At 39.9% G+C, this 18,978-nt stretch overlaps 1 protein-coding gene across 1 annotated transcript; it reads right to left on the bottom strand.

The window, feature by feature from the left end:
* Positions 1 to 1,383: 1,383 nt before the first annotated feature.
* Positions 1,384 to 8,448, bottom strand: LOC311212730 (cell surface glycoprotein CD200 receptor 2-like; the record flags this gene model as incomplete). Its single annotated transcript, XM_084292326.1, has 5 exons — positions 1,384 to 1,500; positions 3,806 to 3,870; positions 4,811 to 5,059; positions 6,710 to 7,015; positions 8,382 to 8,448. The coding sequence occupies 5 exons, from the start codon at positions 8,446 to 8,448 to the stop codon at positions 1,384 to 1,386; spliced, it is 804 nt and encodes a 267-aa protein (XP_084148452.1).
* Between the last annotated feature and the right edge of the window lie 10,530 nt (positions 8,449 to 18,978).

The raw sequence follows: 18,978 nt of genomic DNA on the forward strand, positions 1-18,978 counted from the left end.
GAATTTCACTCAAGCTACTGAACGCTTTTCCTAAGTAGAATAATTGAAAACCTGTTTTCACTAATTTCAAGCTAGCTGTCACATATTTCTCCCAGAGGCTGTATACATGGAAAGGTACTTCTCCTTCCCAGCAGATGATATGAAGAAGCTATACACAGCTCTGAAACAGTAACCCACCACTGACATTTAGCACTGCAAGAATGGCTACACTGAGTTACACAACAGGGGTGAACAGACTACCTTCTGTAGGCACTTGTCATAAGCCAGGGAGTTGCTCATCATGCTCTTCTGATGCAACTGAAAGGAAACCTGGAGCAGCATCAATAGGTGCTCATCCTTGTCTATTTAGAGCTGATAAAGTGAAATGCAATTGAAAGGCACTGAGGGATCTTCATGCCTACTTCATACTTAGTGCTATATTAGTGCCTGGAAAAGGTTTCACAAGCCTGGCTTATGAAAACTGAAATTATCAAGTAATCTGTGGTTTTCTTCAGCTTGGGGACAGGGAAGTAAGTGGTTTGATTAGTTGTTGGTGTTTTTTTAAACATGAACACCATCTGCATTTTTCACAACTTAACACTGCTCTTCTCTTTAAAACCAGGGTGTGATCTGCTCAGTAAAGAGTTACCCAAATAGCCCCACAAATCATTTGAGATAAATATTTGCATATTTATATTTTTACTTTTAAATTAATCTTAGAAAATTGCTCATTGCTATTTCTCATTTTCATATCAAGTACAAATTCAGATTTGTTTTTTTTTTTTTCTGCCATTATCAATGCAAATAGAAAGTTTAATTGAAAAAGAAATACATTAAAGGAAAAAAAAAAAAAAAAAGAAATAATAGATACTTATCTGTAACATGTAACTATCTATCTAGAAAAAAAGTTTTATTTCTGCTGGATAGGTCTTCTTGGTCTTTTCAGAGTCCCTTGTGTCGCTTTCTGTTTTCCAGCATTGAATTGCAATGAGAATCCAGTCACTAAAATGGACTGGACACAGAAGTGCTACATTTTCACCAGCAGTTTTTTACTTGGTCACAAAATTACGTCAATTGTTGATTTGAGGGAAAATAGCACATGCTTCAGAGTCCATTTTCAAAAAAAAAAATCAAATCTGTTTTTCCAACTCAGTCTTTAGTCAACTTGCAAATATTTCGAGAGTTGTTCTGATATTTACAGTAAGAGAGGAATCATCAGCAGATTGCTCCCTTGACTGTCTTCAGATCAGGAAAGACAAAGGCTTTTCTTGGACAGCGTTGAGTATGTGAGTACTCTGCTAGCCTGCTGTGCATGAGATCTGAGATTTGTTAGTTCAAGGACAAGTTCAAGTAACTGTACCGTTAGTAGCTGAGCTGGTATTAGACCACTTAATGCTTACATCGTTAATAGTCCATAAATTTATTTTCTGCTCCATAATTCTGATAGATAGTCTCTTCTAAGACATGAGGGTTGACTTCAGGTGTGTTTTTATGTGATGGTGTGGACCTGAAGTTCTCAGTCTGCAATATAAAGGAAAACATGTACCATTATATAATGTACACGTATATACATGCAGAATTTTGTAGAGCCATCATATCTACAGAGGCCAAACAAACAAGCAAGCCCAGAAGAAAACTAGCAGGCAGCAGTAGTTTTGCAAAGGAACCTTGAAGCAAAGGAGTAGGGTGCATAGGGTGAAACCTGAACCATCAGAGAGAAACAAGTACATTCACAAAGTCTAAACGAGACAACCTTCTGAACCTCTTTTTCTTAATGAGATTGGAAACAATTTTTGAAAAGTCAGTATTTTCAGCAAAATAGAATACAACAAACAATGCTAACTCCTCTGAGAAAACAAAACAAAACAAACAACAACAACAAAAAATAAAAAGGTCAGGCCACAGGCATTCCAATGTAGGCACCTAAAATTACTGGAAGCTTTTGACTTTGATCTAAGCAGCTCCCACTCCTGTCAGTCAAATTCTGCTGAATGCCATTGAAGAGCATATCAGGAAATTAATCATTCTGGCTTCAGAGCACTGTTTGACTAGTTTGCAACAAATAAGGCACACGGCCATTAATTCCACCATGAGCAGAAAACAAAATATGAAATAATTGCTCTTTCAGTGCATTAAATGAGGCAGAAGCCCTGAGGAAAGAGAAGCATATTATCATGCTGTTAAATATGTATCAGGACACCCTGGAATTAGAGAGGAAATAAAAGTTGCAGTGGCAAATTTAACAGTGTTGTTTCCTAGCTCCTGAGTGTCTGAATTGCAACTTAAAATATAAAAGTTTCATAGCTGTTTGTGTTGCTAAAATAGCTAATACAGCATAAGGAACTGCATGCACCCTTTTCCCTCCATGTAAATGCCTGCCTGTTTTCATCACATCTTTAATCATGCAAATTTCTGTCATCAAGGGCAATACACATCCTTAAGGAAAAGATCAGAGTTAAGATTACTCTGTGAAGCCGAGCTGTGAACACATTAACATTGGGAAGATCTAAAATTCAGTTTAAACCTTGGTATTGCAAATTTAATTTATGGTATTCTTAGGCAGGAAATGCACTACTCCATTCTCCATGTAGTGCTTACGCAATTACTCAGATATTCTGAGTAATGAAGTTAGGGCCATCCAAATAATAAATACCCTTCCAGACACACAGTTCCTCATTCCTCTTCTCCAAGCACAAACAGAGATAAACAGAAGTTTTTTCAGAGCAGACACGTTACAATGAAATTAAATGTTTTAGTGAATAAAACAACAAACAAAAACAAATAAAGAAACACGAAAGCGCACACACACAAAAATGAAAGCCCACTTACTGCAACCGGTACTGGTGGCTCACATGCCAATTTACGTAAGCAGAAAGCTGGAAGTAGGAAATCAAAATGGTTTGATGGGACATGGTGAAAAGTTGTTATGTGCTGCCCTCAATGCCTGAAGGACTATCTTTGAAATAGTTGCTCTCATTGGTTAAGTTCTCACCTTTTATTCCCTGCTCCTGAATACATTATTGTTTTATTTTCCCCTTCACTGAAAGTTTTGGTCTCCCTGGGAGACATGATTGAACTGACTCAGGTGTACTTTTCTGAGGGGACATGATAGGCTAAGGACCTCTCTTCCTTCCATTTTAAGCCTTCACTCAGGCTTCTACTCCATCCATACCCCATCACAGCCATTTTACTTAACTCCAAGAGTGGGAGGGCATTGAGTCAAGTGAGCTGACTCAATGCCCAGTATGAGCTGACTCAATGCCCATGAAATCTACACGGCCTGAAAAAGTATGATTGTACCAGAGGGAAGCATGTACATTTGACCTATTCTTACATTTGCTTAAGGGAAAACTTGTGACTGCAGATACAAACAGGATATAGAATGATTGTTTGCAACTAGTTGTTAGACTGGCGTCTAGACAAGTTTGTGAACACTTCTTTTTATATACTGAATTTTTATGTTGGTAAATGCAGACTGATCATTCTAAATTCTAAAAACTCAAGACCCACCCTCCTCTCTGCAATTATCCCCTTCTTCCTGGATAACTCTGCTGTAAATATAATACATTACTAGCATAACAACAATGGCTCTTCTGAAAATCCAAGTTTGTTTTAAAGTTCTGTCTCCTCTTTTGTTAGGACTTTTCCAAAGGGTCAATGCATCCCATGTGGACATTTTCCTCAGTCCTTTCCTCCCAACCCACTCTCAACAATAATGCACATGTCCTAGTACCTGCAAGTAGTCAGACACGGAATTGTAAAACATTTCAGACTCATCAAATGACTTACCTCTGCATGTGAAAATTAAGCATAAAAGCACACCAACACCACTGATAGCAGCAACACTTGCAGGCAGTGCCACCAGGGGATAGTGAAGCCTGGAGGAAGAGTCTGAGAAATGAGAAAAGAAAGTTAGTTACAGAGCTAGATGTCAGTATCCACTGACTATATGATGTTGGTACATACCTTAACCAGAAAGGAGACCTAATGCTCTACCCCCACAGCACCAATAAGCTGTGAGAGATAGATGAGATGTCTAGACACCAACCAGGAATAGGAACTACTTCACACATCCAGTTGTGTGTAGACAAACATACTTCCATTTTCAACCCATGTGTCTGCATGGCCCCCCTTTGTTGAAACGGTATTAGTACTGCATCAATAGAACTAATTAGACAGCCCGGCAGAATGCTGTAATTAATGGCTGGTCTATCTTGATTTCTTTCCTTCATGCCTCTGCTGAGATATTTTGGTGATATGAACACTTATTTTATTAATTAACATTTAATTAAAGTTAATTATTTATTAAGAACAATTAATTTGTTCTTACAAATTTTACAGTCAGAAACTTATATCAGATCTAACACAGACAGCTGAGAAGCTAAATTTTACCCTTTACTACCTTTGGGCGTGGGAAAGATTGATTAAGAGTCACACACAGACAGTCTCCAAGGAAGTTTTCCAGTGGGGAGCTGGACAAAATTCAGCTCTGGGGGTTCATAAAAAATTAGTGAACTGCATTACAGTTCCTGTGGAGAGCAAATTTTCTATCATTACTGATTAAAAAGGGTCACTGAAACAGAAAGAGGAACTTTTGTAAAATAAATAGGGATACAAGTAAGCTCACAATGGAAGCTTCCCCATATCATGCCATCAACTGGTTTCAGTTGATTAAATTATTAATTTCTCTATCAATATGTAAGAGAACTTTAGCTTTTCACCCCACTAACCAATCTGCCAAACCCTGGGATTCAGCTAGAACAGCTTCATAGAAAAACACAAAGAATCACACGAGCATGATGACAAGCAATTACAGAATGATGTTTTTTACCTGACATATTTAGGGAGAGATTCTGGTTCATAGCTGGATGGGTAACCAGGCAGGTGACAGTGGTGTGCATGCTGTTGACCCAGCCAATGTAGCTGACTCTGGTCACTGTTCCATTGCCATGTTTGAACTCTTCCTCAGAGCTGTTATTACTTGCAGGAATCCAGGAGATTTTGGCAGCTGGCTTTCCAGCAGCAGCTTGGCAGACAGCCACTCTGCTCTTGTCAGAGGTCAGAGTCACTGTAGGAGGGACTACAGAAGAAAAAAGACCACAGTTGTTAATTCTAGTTCAGGGTAAAGTTTCCAACTGAGAAACAGAATAGGTGGTATTTTTTTAGTTTACATGGCCAATCCAAGACATTTTAAAATAATTTGGAATATTAGCACCAATCATCTTCAGGGGAAAAAAAATACATCAAAGTCCAAGGTAAATAAATATCTCTAAAATACGCTAGCTGCATTAAAAAGTATTGTTCCCTCATATTTTCCAGAAGATGACTATAGATGTTACAGAAGAAGATGGGATGATGGACAGAGCTGGATTAAATGTAGATTTATAAGTATAGCAGTGTACATACTGGGGAAAGAAAAAAAAAAAAAAAAGCTTACTGAAGCTATACCTAAAACATTGCATACAAGCTAAAAGATTACATAGAACTACATAGAACTATAGAACAGCTTGGAAGGGACCTTAAAGACCACCTAGCTCCAGTCCTCTGCCATGGGCAGGGACACCTCCCACTAGATCAGGTTGCCCAAAGCCCAATCCAACCTGACCTTGAACACCTTCCAGAGCTTCTCTGGGCAGCCTGTGCCAGTGCCTCACCACCCTCAGAGTAAAGAATTTCTGCCTTATATCTAATCAAAGGTAGAATCTAGAATTAGATATATAGGCTAGAATATAGGTAGAATCAAGAATTTGACAGTCTGGAAAGAAAGGAGGAATTGGACAAGAACTATTCTGCCTAAAGCCCAACAATTCATATTCTACATTTGACAAAACAAGCAAAGGCTTGGACAATGTCTAAGGCATTATTAAAAAGGCAAGACGCTGCAAGGAAGAAAAAACTTCAAGAGACAAAAACTATCAGTAGCAATTATTGATTTACGAATAAATTTTCCATAAACGTTCTGAGCATAACTAAAAATTGACTAATATAATCAGAATACAAAATTGTCTCACAGTAAAATGTTTCTTGAAATTTAAGGAAACCTAGAGAAAATGTACCAATCTGAGAAAGATTATCTGATATATTAGTTATGTTTCCTAACACACTTTTGTTCCCGCCTAGGTTGAAAATAGCCTAGTTTCATTTTTATTTTAGTGATGCAGCCTTACAGACAATTTTCAGTGTTTCTGTAAGAGTGAAATATTTCCAGATAATGTCTTGAAACTCTCTCTTCTTTCCTACTTGGCTCTTACCCACACAAAATACACATCATGTGCATTGTGAATTTTGGTTCAGCACCCTTCTGCTCAGCTTAAAGCGGGAATATTTATTTAATATCTTCTACTTACATTAACTTAAGCAAGAATGTATACTCCTGGTTATGGGAACATTCATACAACATTCAAATCCTGTGTTATGCCCAAAGAACTACCTCAGAAACTACCCAGAGCATTGCATTTGGTACATCTTTGCCTGTTCATGAGTCAGAAGGGGAAAAAATATATATATATATATAGATATATAGATATATAGATCCCTAAAACAGCCCAGTTCTATTCTGTAACTCTGCATGCCTCCTTCCCCTCTCCAAACAGCCAGTCCAACTGAATTAAGTTTCTACTTTGTTTTCAATCTCAGCATACATCCAAAATGAATTTGGTCTTTTAACACCAAATCAAGCCATTTTTATCTCCATCCAACAGCTACAAAAAAAACACTAGGTGTGTCTTACCTATCACAGACAGGGAAGAGGAAAAATGAAAATTCCCCATATCAGTGGCAATTTCACAGGTGTAATTTCCCTCATCACTGAGGTTCACGGGGTAAATACGAAGAGCAGGGTCCCTGTCAGGTGAATATTTCCACATCATCCTCTCACTGCAGTTTAACTTTGTCTCGTTGCGATCATTTCTATAGGCCAAAGAGCAGGAAGTGTTGGATTTTATCTCCCATGTCACCATTACCAAACACAGTTTGGAGGTGGAAGCACAAGTCAACACAGCCTCATGGCCAGCCTCCACATTCACAATGTTATAAGCTACATAAGAAAACAAAAACAAAAACAATGAGACAGAGAGAGAGAAAAAAATGGAAAAAAGTCAAAAGTTAAAAATGATGTTACAGCCTTCATCAAAGCATAGGCACAGCTCTTGGCTTCACCACACTTTAAAATTTCTATTTTCTTACTGTAGTGGCAGCCTTGGGTACATATTGCTCTGTGCAGGCACATATAAGTCATATGCAGTTTCCTGGTCCTCCTTCCCACTGTCACTGACTTTGAAGTCTGGAAATGCAGTGGAAAAGGTGTCTTTCCTCTGTGGATACTGTGCAGTTACATGATATTGTGCTGGGTCTGTCTGGGGTGGAGTCACCTTTCCCTGCAGCAGCCCACACAGTGCTGAGCTCTGCACTCGTAGCTGGAACAGCACTGATATCACTCCAGTGTTGTGTCTATTGCTGCATAGTGCTGGCACAGCATAAGGACTCCCTCCAAGCCCCCAGGAGCCAGCAGGCTGGGGGTGGGCAAGTGATGGGGAGGGGACATTGCCAGGTCAGCTGACCTAACCCAACCAAAGGGATATTCCATAATACCTGATATCACACTCAGCAATAAAAAATTGGGCTCCTGTGGGGGTGGGAGCTGCCCTCCCGAAAATCGCTATGGTGGTTTTTTTTTGTTACTATTATTATCTTTTTTCTCCCCTCCACCCTTTTCCCTTTAATTAAATCAATCTCATCTCAAACCTTCTCCCCCTTCCTCTTTGAGGAGGGGGGAGTGAGAGAGCGGTTGTGGTGGAGCTCGGCCGCCTACCAAGTAAAACCACCACAGATATATGCTGATGAGCTACAAGTCCTTCATCTTTTTTTGGTCAGCAGTTTCCTATTGCTTTAATATGGGCTTTGAAAACCCATTGGGGAGGCCAAGATTCACCCTTAAGGGAAAGAAAAGTTTAGTTGTTTTTTGTGGTTTTTGTTTGTTTGTTTTGTCTTAGAAAAGTATACTGTTATTGAGTTAGCTGCCTTAGTTAAAATCCAAGTAAAACCTGGGAGATGACTACACCTGTAACAATGGTAAAACACTTGGCGCAGTAGTTCTTGGCTCATATGTAACATGGAGCATATATAAACACTTTTTCTGCCAGAAACCATAGATCTCCTGATGATCCCAGCTGAACAGAAGACGCATCTTCAGATGGTTTGTGTTTTGGATCCCTATTAGGTATATTATCCTGTGCCACTCTGGGAAGCACAGGATTATTTTTCCAGCTGAGATGACATCACTCCTCATGCTCACATTAAAAAATAAGCAAATTCCTCTGGGGAACTGTGAAGTGTCAGCATATGTGCACGTCGGTAATACAGAGTACCACACAGTGGCTGTTGCTTGGACCTTTCTCACTTACCTGACCCTTCAACCAGGCTGAAAATCAAGAAAAGGAGTGCAGCCAGAACTGACCACGTCTGAGACATCTTTAGCAAAATGAATCAACACTGCAGAAACTGAAGGCAAAGGAAATGATATGTAGTCACAAATTGTCACGCAAATACCTTCAAAGAGAACAAAAAGTAAAACCTTTTTTTCCTTTGAAAACAGATGTTCTAAAAAAGACCCCATGTCAAGTATTATTCTTATGCTGGAGGGAGAAAGTAAAAAGGGCTTCAAAAACAAACAAACAAGACTACTATTTACAAGCAAATTAAATAAAGAGGGGGATAAAAAATAATAAAATAATAAAATAAAAATAAAAAACAGCATCTCTGACACCCTTTTCCAGTCATCTCTAGCTGCTCACTATTCATGGCAAGTCCAACTAGCTAGCACAAGGATAACTACAAATCTCTTACTGCTGCTTTGTAGACTTGCCTGCAGAAGATGAAAAAAAAAAAAAAAAAAAAACCTTTTGCCATAGAAAACATGCATGTATTATAACTCCTTTTGAAAAATCAAGGTAACAGCATGTATAGGAAAGTTCAGGATCTAGACACAACTATTTGAAGGAAATAACCTAATGAAATGTTTCATAACCCTTGCCCTGCCTTTAATTTCTCAAAGGGTCACTCCATTTCTTCAGTAAAACTAAAAAGGCAACTGTCTTCTACTGTCTTCTTGCAAGAGAACAAAAATATGAGTTTGTTTCCTGCTTTAGAATTTAGAAGAATTTAGTAACTTACATTGTTCCCTACAGCTGTTGCTTGAACATGAATTTGGCAAGGAACATTACTGATACTTTACGACAGTTGGGTAACATACATAAATGAATCAATTTTTTTTATGGCAAACTTGTATAGCACTGTAATGAAAAATATACATATGTATTCCCACAGTCAAACTCCCACCTTCTTCTGCTCAGGTCCCAAGACCTGCATCTGACTGTGGATGAGCACCCAGCTGCAGCTCCCACCGGCTATGTTACAGCAAAGGGCTTTACAACCAATGCGCTGCTGTGCCCTCCACCGCTGTGCAATAAAGCAGAGGTCCCAGCGTGTGTCTGTTTTCACGACACTACAGAAGCACACCTTGCGTGGTGTTTTCTGATGTTACTGTCCAACCTGCCAACGAAGTTCTCAGTTTCTAACACTCACCTCTGGATTCCCTCAAATGCTCTTTTTGGTCATCCTTTTGTTATTCTCTCCCTTCTGCCGTCATTTGTCTCTCTTCAATGCTCCGCTTTCTGACTTAGTCACCCACACCTACAGATGATTGGAAAATGATGTTGCCATTCTATGGCAGCTATGGCAAGTACTAATATGTTGTTTACATTCCCAAGTCAAAAGCCAATACATGCCAAACTAGCAAGTATCTTTCTGTCATACTTGATCCCAAAATGTCGTGTGTTGCTACAGGACACATGCAGCCTATTATAATCATGCACTCTTCACACCCATATGCAAATGCATTTAGTGGTACTTGCTGAGAGGAGGAGGAGGAAAGGCAGACAGGGTTCTGTGCAAAAAGAAACCTCAGCTGGTATCGATTTCTGTAAAATAACAGGATGCAATGATGCTACATTAGAAGATACATCCTTAATGTAAAATATAACAAGTGAGGACACTTGGTGCACAGAAAAACAAAACAAAACAACAACAACAAAAGGAACAAGCCAAAACAAAAAGAACAATGCCAGACTTGTGGCATGGAAAAACAAATGTAGCAACATTTGTGATCTGAGTGCAAGAGGCAACAGTACTTATACACAATGCAATATGTATACACAACAGCTTGATAGGTTTTCTGCACAGTTCTAACAAAACAGTTATGTATCTAGATGGAAAGTTTTCATTGCAACCCAAAAATAGTGCTCATACAACCGCATTGGTCAATATTCTACTACTAACATGCAACTGACAATGCAACTCTTATACCACCAAAATCCCAAATTACATTGTCTATTCAATTAATATCCTTGCCATAAGTTACATTTTTTGTTTTGTGTAATTCACTACTATTGTAAGAGTTGTTTGGTTGGTTGTTGCTGGTTTTTGCAATTTAAATAAATGATGCATGTAAAAGCTGCTGTCGATGAAAAAGCTTAATTTTTTTCTTAACAGAAAAATAAACAACATTATTTTTGGCCAAAAATATGCACAGAAAATTGACCCAAATTGCAAATAGTTTTCCAGTCTTTTTTAAAAAGAAAATAAATAATAATAATAAAAAAGCCCTCCACAACGCTTATCAGTAAATTCAATATTCACCAATTTTGATGGACCTATAAATATTCATACACAGCATATTGTGATATTGGAATTTGTCCCAGGAAACTATCTTTTTTTAAATGCATACAAATCATATATATATACATGGGGTGTATTTGCACAAAACTACAGATATTAATGATTAAGAAGGGGGCCTTACAGAAAGAACAGACAATATTACTCTGTTTAAATATTCATGTATGAAAAACAGAATTTAGATTGCAATTTTTAAGGTTCACAATCCTTGAACACTTACGCCTCTAAGCAAGAAGTAAATCTCAGAGTAAAACCCAAAAAAGAAGAAACCAAGCACAGCTGAATCAAATTCATTTAGAAGTAGCAAATGAATATATGCAGATTGTCTTGTGTTATTTCCTTTGATGGAATTAAAATGCCTCAATAACTACATTAAAATAAATTAAAATTTTAACTCAGCCTCGATTGCAGTGGCTGGCATGAGCCCATGCAATGCGTGCGTCACTCTTTCACTATCCTCTGTGCTCCAGCTGGGGAACGGCACTGCTCATGCTTGGTTTCCTCCCTGTGAATGCTGAGGCTGGGGGAAGTTACCCAGTCATCAGCCTGGAGAAGAGTCCTTCAGCTACAGCAGCATGGGAGGTGAACAGCAGCCGTGACAGTGTGTTCTGGTCTTCTGATACTCTTAGTCCTGGGGAAGAGAAGGGAGATGTTAGCACACACATTTGGTCCAACTGGGATGCTACTCCCAGTGTCCAGTTCCTGCAGACCAAGGAACTGCACTGATGTACCTGGAGTTCCCCTCCCACTCCGCCCTCACGAGGGGCTCAGAAGCAAAGACATGAGAAGGATCTCAGCTCAGGACTTGTCTACACCAGATAGTCCCTCTTTTCAGCTGTACAGTTCGCTAATTTCTTTTTGTTGACGTTCCTGAGACTTCAACATGCAGCTGATTTGTCTCACAGACAGACATAGCTTCTTGCCCCACTGAAACAGCTCAGTGAAAATAAACCATCTGATTGTACATCCCCCCTGAGGAGGATGTGACACAGTTAAAACTAGGAAAATAAACTGCTTTCAGACACGAAGAACAAACCACAGCCTTAAGTTACCTAATATTACACATCAAAAGCAAGCTACAAGCCCTGAGCTATGTGAAACAACTTACAGTGAATAAATAAAAGCCAAGTCCAACATAATGAAAATGTATTTAACACAAACTGAAGACAAAAAAAGTACATATCATAAAGAACCAGTTATCCGTGCATCAGTCATCATCACTAACATTTTTAAATGTCACGTAGCCACTGCCATCATTAACAGCAACATATAACTCTGCTTTGCAGTGGAAACACATTGTGCAGTACAGCCAAGACTCTCAAAAACCCATTATGTACAACAGCTGCTGTCTCTGGTTAGAGGAGGACAGGAAGGGACAGGAAGAAGAGAAACCAGTGCACACTGCTCTGCCAGCTCTCCCACCTCTTACACAAGTATAAGCTATCAGTAAAGAATATCCAAAGCAAGGATACATATTTAAAGTCCAAAACCACACTTCTGATGCATCCAGAGCCTTCATGAAGCCTTCAGCCATTATGATGCATGCAGATTTACACCTCACCAGCAAGTCCCCTCTTCTCAGAGCCATGCTCCTCTATAACCAGGCAGGTGTGATTTCTGCAGGTGTGAGCTCCTACATCTTACGTGGGGCTGGCTGTCATCTTGGGAGGCCAGGAGACCTTATACTGAGCACTTGCCAGCCACACCACAATGACTCAGAAGGCTACAGTCAGCAGAGTCTGGAGTGAGAGGTGGTGGGACATCCGTAGGCCACCTTCTACCTCTACCTGCCCTTTTGGGCCTGAGCAACTCTCTAACTCGGGATACCTGCTGGTAAAATAAATGCAATAAATATCAGAGCAGTTCAAATAGCAGCCTCAGGTGCTCTCCCATTCCTCCTCAAAGTTTTAACACCATCCACAAGACATCATTTTTAACAGTTACCTGAGGAAACAACACAGTGCTAATGTCTGCGTCTCTGCATTTCCTGTGCATCTTAGCTCTGGGCTATTTTTGAGCAGCCTATTCACTGCTTATGACAAATTTTGCAGCAGGTCTGAGAGTGGTCTGCAGTCCCCACTCAGGGGATAGATTCTGCTTAACTGGTGTCCTCAGTTGCTCCCATGCAATGATCCACCCTTTAATCCCTCAGCTGGAAATAAAGTAACATGCATGAAGGTTACAGGCAAACTTTGAATGTCCTGGAAGGAAGACAAATTATGCCAAAAGAAGCAGCAAGTAGATATTCCCAGAGCTGTTTATTCTTAGAAACTGAGATGCATTTTGGGGATGGGGAAGGTTGCATGCTTGCTCTGTCCTGAGTTATCCTCCTTAACCGTTTGCTGCTGGACACTGCAAGTGGGACTTTGGTGAGGGGACTTTGGTTTGACTTTACAGCCTTCTGGTATTTTTATTCTCCAAAAGATAGTCCGGCCCTGGAAATGCATCCATGAAGGCCTCTACTAGCATGGCAGAAGATTGTTAACACCATTAGAGACTGTAGAAGCTGCAGTTTCTTCTCAGGCTCCGTGTTCAGCTCATACTTTCTGGCATAAGTGCAAGCCACAGATGGTTCATAGCTACGAAATTCAACCCATCCAGTTCATAAGCCAGTTTCATTCAGTTCCAACTAGGAAAAATAAAAATAAAAAAGAAAAAAAAAAAAAAAAAAACAACTTTCTCTATGAACTGGGAAACAGAGGGTAAGAGGGTAGATGGATTCCTGAAAGGTTGAGAACTAGCCTAATAGAAGGAGCTGTCAAAACAGTTATGAAGTATTTGTACTGAACTGCAAAATTAGAATTTTCTGAATTTTTTTACCTGGAGGTAAATATGTTTGAAAAATCCTTCACAGTGGGGTACACATTTGTGGTGTCTATATGCTGTTTGTCAAGATATTAATGTTTGGAATAATACTAATATTAATATTACAATAAAGTGTGTGGGGTTTTTCCCTAGCAGGGAGGAAAACAAGCAAAACAGCAGATGTGTATATTGGCTCTTTGTATTCTTTTTTATCTTTAGTAGCTGTAATTCAACAAAGCAGGTAGGAATCATGTCTCCTTTCAAAAATATTTACCTTCTTAACACCAGCTCACCTAGAAAATAGCTAAGTCCCATGAAGTTACTATACGAGCTAAATTGTGCACGGCATATCCATAGCTGCCTTGCAGCCAACCTATTCAAAAAGCACTGTAACCCAATGTTGGTAATAGAGAGTAGGACCACAGGATATATAGGAGTTGGAATAGCCTCTGGTAGGCCCCTTCTGTTCCTTTCAGGAAGGGAGAGTTGTTTGCTCTGGAAAACAAACAAACAAACACAAAGCAAACAAACAAAAGCCACAAAACAAAACAAAACAAAACAAACAAACAAAACAAAAAAAAAACTAAAAAACTGTTCCAAGTACATAACAGCTTGATTTTCCCAGGTACAAACCATCTGTGGTTCTCACCAATGTCAGCAAACATGGGGGGGAGGGAGGGAACACTGCTGATAATGAAGCCTTTAAAACCTGACACTTCCAAGGTAAAATGTCCGGAAGCAAATCTATTGCTTTTTACAGAAACCAAGAAAAAGGTATTTTATTATTACTTTTTTTTTTTTTTTTTTTTTTTTTTTTAACTGCAGCTAATCTCTGCCTAATTGTACAGCCACTAGACCAGCATGGCCATGCTCAGCAGCTTCTGCTGCTGGCCCTACAAAATCTACTTACCAGCTGTGGATCATTAACCCGTTCATCATGGACTTCTCTCTTGATCCCAATACTCCAGCAACAAAATATATTTACAGCAGAGATGCCCATGACTTTAGCTACTTCATGTAATGCTTCTTATGGACTTACTTCACCTTGTTACCTGTTTCCCATGAACAATCTGAGAACCAACAACCCACAAGTACAATGACTATCTTCAGAACTGTGGATAATCTAAGAAATAGGCTCCAAAATATTCAACAATGAACAGAGACCATTTATTGGTAGACACTTAGCTCTCAAAACTCTTCACTTAAGAGTTGTCCAGGGAGTCTGAGATATGTACCAAAAGTTTCCCTCCCATGTTACAGCCTGATGTATTGGCCTTCCACTCCACAGCCAAATGTGACCCTATGCATCACACATCCTGAAATGCTTGTAAAGATGCTGCAAACCTCAAATAATACCCACTTTAGAAAGAACGGAAATAGTGGCAGATCTGATATGTAGCAGAAATGAAACCTAGGTGGTCCTTCCGCACCCATTAGTCAGTCTTAGGTGTAGTCTAATTGAGTATGGTTTAGGCAGTGCCAAGCAGGGGCAGAGCCACAAAGGACTACTCTCTACCTCAGCTAGTCATTGTTCCTTCACCCCAGGGAAGCCAATATTGTCCCAAAGCTTCAGCTTCCTCCTTCCATGGATAGCTGTAAATATCCTGTAAGTAGTCCCTGAAACCACCCCAAAACCCAGTTGGGAATCAGCTACTCCAGCCACGAGGAGCTGCGTACTTGGCCCTCCTTAGACTTGTCATACATAAATCGATTTTTGCACGCTTTAATTTTCAGGAAATGAGAACTTGCTGCCCCTTCTGCTTATATAGAGCATCTGAATCAGTTCTGACATACATGAAATCATGTAGCAAAGGAGAAGGTTCAGTAGGCTTCTATCAGGGGATTCCATTTCTGTGGTTTTTAAATGGAATGGAACAAATAAGTGGTAAAATAAAGCATACTAGCATCAAGGTGACATTTATCACTGACTATAATCTCCTGGCGCCATTGAATAAACCAGTGGGTGTTTCTGCTTTTACCTATTTCTTCCCTTACTATACTATACAAGCTTCTCCACTGTCATAAACTCCCCTTCTTACAGAGTAGCTAATACCTAAAGCTCTGCGCCTCTTCATGGTTCAGAAGAATCCTCCCCAGTGTTTTCCAGTCAGACTTCACAGACCAGCTCTTTTCCATGCATCTGGTTACCAGCACTTCTGGCAAAGCTATGCTCAGTGCGTGGGAGTGCAGTGCATCCTACAGGGTGTCCTCATTCAGGTTTGTGCTGCCTGAACTGCCTCCTCCTTTCACAACACAGTGGTCTGCAGGGTGGAAAAAGTGACAAGAAGTCAGGTCATTTCTCACAAACGTTGATGCTATCGCTGACTGTGGTAAAAGTTCTTTGTTTTCTCATTTCCCCATGGTGGCTTATCACACAGCCCAGAGGAGAAGCTCCTCTCAATGGAGCAATGCATGCTCCATGCTGCGAGAACATGCACATCAGGTCTTTAGGATCCTTGTTCAACATCCTAAGGTGCTGTGTGGAAAGATGAGACAAGGCACTCATTGGGGGAGGGGAGAGGGAAGTAAGAGGTACAAGAAAAAAAAAAAAAAAAATACAGTGGCCAGGAAGCATCAGAAGCAGCCTCAGGAAGTGTCACACTGGTCTACCACAAGGCTTTGGCTGTGTACATTTATGCTGCAGCCCACAGTCTTCTTCCCACCCCCTGCCCACAGGCCTACATCGTCAAGGCCCTGAGTCAAGCTCTCCATCCCCATTCCACTTGCTGCAAAGGTAAATAGCCCTGTAGCTTTTAAACCACTGTGGTGAAGTGGGGTTACAGCACAGTCGCAGGATAACCACAAGGTGAGTAACAGGCACATCCACACTGCTGGGACTTGTTAAGAGGGTGCAGTGTAAGTAACAAGAAGAGTCACATCTCATAGACGTGCCAGGAGGCCAGGGTTGGTACCAAAATGAAGGTGAGAGAGCAAAATGGTGCTGGCAGTGCTGCCTCACCAGTTTTCCTTGCCTCTTTTCCTCCTAAACTCCCTGCTTGGAAAGCCAAGAGACACATACCTCACAGCCCTCCTACTCAGCAGGAGAAGGTCCCTGCACTATTTGCTTAGTCTCCATCACTAGAAATCTGGGTTGCACATTGTTTCTACATGGTTTGTTGTCAGAGCTAGTTTACGACTCCTGTAATGATAAATAGCCTCTAGCTAAAGGAATTAAAAAATGCATCCAAAGGGATTTACTGGGTGCACCTTTGAACTACACAGGCTTCCAGCAAGTCATTTTGAACAGGATGATTTTCCTGAATGAGAAAATATGTCATGTAAAAAGAAGGTAACTTGTAGACACCCAGTACAGTTTACACGGAAGTCCTTGCAACTCAACAATGAAGGAAAAAAAATCTCAAAGTCCAGGTGTGATACCTTGGAATTCAGCACTTCTGCTCAGCCAGACCTACATACTTATTTTGTAAAACAAGTATGGCTGCGGCATGTGTGGACTTCTCCAAACTAGCATTAATGAGGGCACAAGGAACAGTGATCTCAGTACGCCCATAAGGGATCCTGGCTGACTGCATACTTGGACCATTAGCTTGAAAACCAGCTTTTCATTGGAAAAAAAAAAAAAAAAAAGACATTTACAATGGGAAGCTTTAGACTACCAGTCTGTATTTCTTTGTAGGTTCTAGAAACATTTTCTTCAGAATCTATCCAAACTTGCCTTTTCCTCTTCACACAGGGCAGTTCTGAGAAAGGAAAAGAAACACTCACTATACGTTTCTGATCAGATCCTTAAAGAAAGACCAGCTACATATGGCTACACTGTTGTCAAGAAAAGATCATTGTGACTTGTGAAAATTAGCATTTTCTTATTACTGAAGGGCACTTACCTGGCAGAACGCTTACAGTCTTAACAAAAGTGTCCTCCATATCAGTATGTACCTCTATAACAATTAAAACAGTCAGAATGCATAGATATTTTAGAGACTGTGAAGTCATATTGACTGAAGTTTATCATTAAGTGTGTTCCTGTCCCTTCCCAGTTACTGTGGAATTACACTTATGCTCTCTCCCTCAATATAAAATGCATCTTTTGTGTTATTGCCTACATTCCTGCTGCAAGCACCTTGTATTTATGACTCTCTTCAACTCACAGTAGCGAGTTGCTCTCAATTTCACAGTAGTTACAAAGAGAACTATTTAGAAGCGATTTCTATGCTTCCACATTGCATAGAAAACTAAAGAATTAAAACCTCTTTGAGCTCAAGAGATGTGCTTCTTTAAAATTCCTTCTTCACCTTCTAGTGCCTTACAAAAAAATCAAAACATAGTTCTCATTAGTCTCTTTTCAGCTGTTCCTTATATTTGCCAGGAGGTGGAAACATAGCTACACCAACCTACAGGAGAAGCATCATATTGATATGTAATTGCATGCTGCCTGCTGAAGAATAGTGCTAAAAATATCTGCAGTCTGAATTGGCTCAGCCGAGCCTAAAACACAGGATCATACAATGTTCTTCCTGGCACCTCCTGCTTCTCCCTTTCTGCCAGCTAGTGAGACAACTATACTGCTTGTTACTGCTTCTCAACATCAAGGATGCCCTTTAAGCAGCTGGTTCTGTCAGATGTAATGTATACATTTATTTCAACAAGAATCCAAAATCAGGCCGCCTTTGATGGAAAGGCTCACAAAGGAACAGCAACTGCAGCCCTTCATGGCTGATAAACAATCAGATACCTGGCAAAGTGACAAGGAGATAAACGATCACTTGACATATTTATTTAGAAGAAACTTGTCTGCTTTTACATTCAAAAATATTACACGCATGCTCAGATATGAAAAACATAATAGAGGTCAGAAGTGCTCATCAGATAATCTTCAGGAGTTGTAGAAATAATTCCCAAACATACTAACAGATACTGATATAACCATATTCCAAATGATGTTTGGTAGGAAAATTTAAGTCCTAGCAGAGAACCCCTTATATAAAAGGCAAAATTGCATAAATACTCAAAAAGGGGGAGAGGGACATAACACTTAAAAGATTGTAGGCAAAATAAAACAGCATTTCAAAACATCCCTGAGTTAGAGGAAAATGATATGCCTGGGTTTGGTTTCTGTTTACAGAACACTTAGTTAGAAATCAGCTTCATTTCTGCTTCCTGTGCAATCCCCATTCTAGCTTGCATGGTGTGAAAAGGTCTCCCAAAGAGAAAAAGAGGTGTGGTCCCTGCTCCAAAGAGCTCACCACCTACAAATGGACAATATTTCAGTCCGGTTTGGACAGTGAATTTAACAGAGGCTTTAAAAAGGAAACACTTGTTCCTCCACCTCTGTGTATACATAGACACACAGTCCTGGGCTTAGGCTAAGATTTTATTTACTTTTTAATGCCTGGGAAAGTTGTTAGAGGAGATTATGTTCTGTATTTCTCAAATGACTTGCAATAAAACAGCAACTGGAATCCATCTGAGGAAATCCTTCCTTCAATGGGGAGTTGTAGCAGA

The sequence above is a fragment of the Netta rufina genome (genome assembly GCF_964035555.1).
Source record: "Netta rufina genome assembly, chromosome: 1".
Classification (NCBI taxonomy): Eukaryota; Metazoa; Chordata; class Aves; order Anseriformes; family Anatidae; genus Netta; species Netta rufina.